Here is a 5,628-nt window from a genome sequence, read left to right as displayed (position 1 = left end):
AGCAGCTTACCAAAACACCTAAGTCAGCGGTTCCCAATCTGTGGGATGGGTACAACAAGTGGTACGCAACCTGTCAGTGGTACACATTAACAGATTTATTATAATTACTTTATATGAGAAAAATTTGATGGTGGTACTTAAGGTTGTATCATTTTAAATTGGTGATGCACAATCTGTCACAGTTTGGGAACTGCTGCCATAAGTGGCTCTGCCCTGCATTTGGCCAGGTGGATGCGTTGGGGTGGCAGGCAGGTGGGGAATGGCATCTGAGAGTGAGACAAGCAGGCAGGGCTAAGGCTGGGATCAGGATTGTGGGGCCCATGGCAGCACAGGGTTGGTGCCGTCACCACCCAGTGATCTTGGGGTCTCCATGAAGACTGGTCCAGGACCCATGTGGGCAGGATGTCCTTGGCCAGGTGGATGGGATGGGGCCATGGCACAGTGGGAAGCCGTGTTCAGGAGCGGCATCCAGGAGTAGGACAGGCAAGTGGGGCTAGAACCAGGATCGCAGGGCAGGGTCAGGGCCGAGCCACAATCTGTTCCCGCTGTGCGCCTGCCTGTGGAACTGGCACCTGTCACACGGATGTGAAAGCAGTAGATCATGGCTCTGCCCCAGGCCCTGGCCCCACCTGTTTCTTTGCCAGATGCCACTCCCTGCCCCCCAAAGGCCCTGTCCCATGTGTCCTGGGCCCAGTGCACGCTGCCTGTGCAGGTTCCAAGCTGGTCTCCATGAAGACCTACCAACCTGCCTGCTCCGTCTGTCCGGCACCCCTGGCAGTTGGTTCACGGTGGACAGGCTGCGGTGCCTGGATAGCAGGGCTAGGTCCAGCAGCAGCTGTGGCAGCTTGCACCTAAAAGGAGCTGCCTCTTCAGGGACTGCTGGGAAGTGAGTCTGGCTGCCATGCTGCCCCAGCTCCAGCCCCACTGCATACCTGGGGATGGCAGGACCAGCTGCAAACACCCTGGCCCAGACTGGGCAGGACCAAGGGGACCCACCATGGGCCAGATAAAATCGCTTGGCAGGCTGGATCCAGTTCACAGGCTGTATTTTGCCCACCCCTGACTTAGCTGCTGTCCAACTGAGCTCAACACGATTACTAGTAGGACTAACTCAGATGCTTAAGGTTTGGCTTTAACAATTTCTAAATCGGTGAACATGCAAAGACTGTCCTAAATAGTCCAAGTCTCCATGGCTAGAAAAGGAGAAGCCAGGGAGTATCTTGTTTCTAAATTACCTGAACTCAATTTGCAAAGAGAAGGGGAGCATGCGCACGCGCACACACACACACACACACACACACACACACTCACACTCACACTCACACTCACACTCACACAATCTTTCCCACCAGGTTTAATTACAGCCAGCATTCCAATATATACTTTTCTTCTTCAGAAGACATACCAATTATCAGACAATGCATTTCAAAAGATTAAAGTCCATATCTGTATTTGCAACAGAAGCTGCAAAAACTGAACACAAGAGAGTCCAATCCTATTATGATTTAGAGGAAGAACTGAAGCTTACATTCAACTCGGGGATGTGCTGAATGCCTCACTCCCATTTGTCTCAGTATGAGTTGAGGAGGCTCAGCGCTTCACAGAAGGTCCAAATCACCATTTAGGATGCAGAACTGAAAAGCTATTTATTTTCCATTGGTTGCACACTTATAATATAAATTTCATTTCAGGAAATAAGTTCCCCCAATATAAATCAGACACTTTTGATGGAACCCTAATATTGGCCAGGGCTGGTACTGGTAAAAAAAAATTGCTTAATATTAAACCACAAAAAAGTAAAACTGTTACATGCAAAACGGTACATTTTTCTCCAAACTGGAATCCATGTTAAGACAAACTCTATGTAAAATAAGCTCCTTATATCTACATTGTGAGGCTGCATAGCTATGAACTGAGAGACACAGCTGATAAAATGTAACATGTACAGTTCATATGACTAAGTGATTTAGTGCTAAGCCCCAAGATGCTTTAAGTCCAGAGGACGGAATTTAGGAATGGTTTGGTGCAACGGAGACTTATTAGTGGTTCTTCGGTATGCAAAATCCCTTTAATTCTTTTACTAGAGACAGCCTTTATGGGATAAACTTAAAGAAATGCAAACTTTAGTAAATGTAAACTTAATTTGTGAAATCCTGTACTTAAATTTCTCAGGGGAGGCATATTCACTAGTTTCCAAGAAAAATTAACTTAGGTTCATTTTTTTTAAACATAGTTTACTTCTGGAGGGTCCATCTTTCTCAAAAAAAATTCAAGGAGAATGGCACCTTCACTTTTGGACACAGAAAAACATTAAATTATTTGTATTATACACACAATGTACACTATACATACCATACCCTGAAGAAATATTACAAAGCCTAGTCTTTTTCAATCATACAGATAAATTAATTCCTTTTAGCAGCCTTCTCTTATCAAAATATAGGAATACATTAGCCATGTGCCTTAAAAAAGGTAAAACAATTTAAAGGATTTTAGGGAAAGATTTTTGAGCTAATGTTAGAATGGATATGCTTTAATTAACAAACACGTTAACGTGCAGAAGCTGCACATAAAGCGACACTATGGATGCTGCTCTGGAGAGATGCAAGAATGGCCCAGTAATCAACATCCTGTAAAGATGTCAGTTTTACTGGACTTAATGAGTTTCCCTCACCAGACCCCTCATCACCGGCAGTCGTGGAGTCCTGCATCTCCTCTGTGAAAGCCTGAGACTGGCTTGGATTATTCTTGCTGTCTGAAACAGTCACTTGTGCTTGTGACCTCTCACCTGAGGTCTCTGTGTGCTGAACTGGCGTCGAGGTAGTTAGGCCCTTGTAAGAAATGTCACCTGTCTCATCTTCCTCAAAGTCATTAAGGCAGTACACTTCATCCACGTCAAGGTCCAGAGTTCTGAAGCCCTTCGTGACAACCCCAGGCCTTGGGTCCAAAATTCCCCCAAGGTGGGGCTGAGCGAGCTGCTGCCAATGATGCAGAGTGGCAGAACCTTTAAAGAGGAACAAAACACAAAACAGCAACCAACCAAAGTCAGCCAGTGAGTTCTGGGTAGTTCTTTCCTCAACTAAATACCTGGACACACTTATTTAATTCCTCTAGAGTCAAATCCCAGTCCCAGTATAGTTTTGCAACTACTACTTCTAGATTTTGTTTTTATAAAATTTTGTCTTATGACAAAAAGAATTGTGGCTTTTAGACATATCTAGGCTTACTAAATACACTGGCCACATAAAAAAACAACCTAGACATATGCAGCCGGTCAAAATGGGACCCACCCAACAAGCCTGTTCCCTAAATTCTTCTCCACTATAAGGAGGTACCACTCTTTCCCATAATTACATCATCTATGCCACTGGGAATAACCAGAAGTGAAAAGAAGTGTACATTTAAGCTACATGCTGATCAACACAATGGAAAAAGCTCAGAAGAGAGCACTGAATATTTTTGTGCTGAATTGAAATAGAAAAGGGTGATAAGAAGATACCAGAATATACTACCAGTGACTAATGGCAAGGGATAGCAATTATCTAGAGATCTTTAGATAACTACATCAACAACAGGCAAACAAAACAGATTACATTCATGACCTATTAATCAAGGTATTTTACAGCTCCTACACTACTAGAATTCATTAATTCATAAATGTATTCTACTGTACCTGTAGCTTCATCCTTGGGAGAGTAATATTTAGGGTGTGAAAAAGGCACATTTTAAAGACAGCAATATTCAAAATGACAATAAACCAGAAGTAGTCACCACATTATGCATCAGTTCTGGGGTTCTGACTATGGGCCTCATTCTACATCCATGGAAATTAGTGGAAGACTTGATGATGATTTATTTGGAAGGCGGATTAAACCATATATTAAAAGCATATGAACCCCCTAAAACTGCATTCTGACCAGCCCACAACAATATTTTATATAGTATTTAAGATTGTTTCAAGTTCATGATAAAAATGCACTTATCTGGCAACACTAGTTAAAAAAACAAACAACCTTTTGCCAAAGCACAGCATTCCTTCGCTTAATGCAGTGTAGCACAATGTGTGATGGTGCTATGGCACTTAAAAACAGTTTTTTCAGTTTTTGGTATCCAACATGCAAACCTAAGCTATAATATTACAGGGCCACCGCCCTTCAGAAATTAATTGAAGACATTTAAATATGTTTGTAGAATGAGATTCTAGAAGCATAATTAATAATAAGCAGCTAAATGAAATATATTGTGAATAGCAGGAGGCCATTTGGGACTTGGAAATACAAAAAGGGAGTAAATTAATTCTTGATTTAGGGTCATCAAAATCCATAGCCTCCACCATAAAGGAATCCAGGAGCACAGTGTATTAAAATGCACATTTCGGACTTCTATCATAAAAAAATCATGATGGAAATATATTGCAATACGAAGATACATCTTTGAAGTGACTGCATTACCAAAACATTTCTATTTTGAACTTTTGAAGTGGAATATAAGATGTACATTGGCCTAAGCCTGGCCCTCTGTACAAGGGTAAAATGTCAAATGTCATTAAGAAAATATACAGCATTGACAAAAGCCAACCAAACATCCTCCTCTCCCCTTATTAATTACTGTGTTTTTCCAAAGAATGAGTTTTATTTTGTTCCCCTAAATAGACATACTATTGCAGGAGGCAAGGAACAGACAGTGGTGGGTTCTTTCTGCTGGGATTAGTACTTTTAATGCCAGAAAAAAATCTTTTCTTTTTTTTTTTTAAACAGAAACAAACTTCCTATTGCAACTCTATAATCTTATTAGGGCTTCACTGAACGGGGGCAAGTAGAATCAAGAGGGTAAAAGAGCAAGACTGTAAAATAGACATGGGTGAACTAAAATATTTATTAGCTTTAATCATTCATACATTTATTTAAAGTAACTCTTTTGGAAAGTCTGAAGCAATTTGATATATCTTTAGCATAAGGGTGAAAGGGAACAAAGAAGTAGCATGGAGGCTTCATCATTGGCAGCTGGGTACTGGAAGGCTCAGCCAAGCTCAGGTTAACATTTTACTAGTGTTGAATGTGAAGAATCATGTAATGTGATGCACAAGGGGTATGCGTGTAAAGAAAGAAAGAGGGAGAATTAAAGCTAGATTTAAAAAAAAGAAAAAAACAACATGATGCAAAGCAGAGAGTCATACTATTCACCTGATTGTTGATAAAACACCTTTCCCCTACACCCAGAAAGATTAAGAGACACTAAGAGAAAAGTCTTCCACCACTATCCAAGTGTTTCTTATGGTAAGTTTGCTGTTTCAAAGGGAAAAACACACCACCACAGTGTGAAGTGGATTTGTACAGCAACACTAATAACATTACTATCAAACTTTGATAAAGGCAGAGTGGAATATTTACACTATGGAGGAAAGAGTTACCCAGTATCTGGTCCACTGGTATTTCAAACCCTCTAATCTCAAGTTGTTTTTTTAAAATAACCTAGCCTGAATCACAAATTATATTTATTGGTTTTTAAAGATGGCAAATATGATAGTTTTTCAACAGTGAACAGATGCTAAGATGTGGCAACTGAACAGTGAATATGTACCAGGAAATAACATGTTTCAAAATAAAAAGTGGGTCAATAGGACACGAA

The 5,628-nt window shown here is 41.0% G+C and overlaps 1 protein-coding gene across 5 annotated transcripts in view; it reads right to left on the bottom strand.

The window, feature by feature from the left end:
* Positions 1–5,628, bottom strand: part of TRAK1 (trafficking kinesin protein 1) — a 119,697-nt gene that overhangs the window by 16,714 nt on the left and 97,355 nt on the right. For 3 of the 5 annotated variants that reach the window (XM_019508903.1, XM_019508908.1, XM_019508906.1), the window contains one exon: positions 2,675–3,004. In XM_019508903.1, coding sequence (XP_019364448.1) covers positions 2,675–3,004 — 330 coding nt within the window. The remainder of the gene's footprint in view (positions 1–2,674; positions 3,005–5,628) is intronic. The other 2 variants (XM_019508905.1, XM_019508907.1) reach the window with 2 other exon arrangements.

This window comes from Gavialis gangeticus, unplaced genomic scaffold (assembly GCF_001723915.1).
Source record: "Gavialis gangeticus isolate Ggan-Ray unplaced genomic scaffold, GavGan_comp1, whole genome shotgun sequence".
Taxonomy (NCBI): domain Eukaryota; kingdom Metazoa; phylum Chordata; order Crocodylia; family Gavialidae; genus Gavialis; species Gavialis gangeticus.
This window is presented reverse-complemented; position numbering and strand designations above follow the sequence as displayed.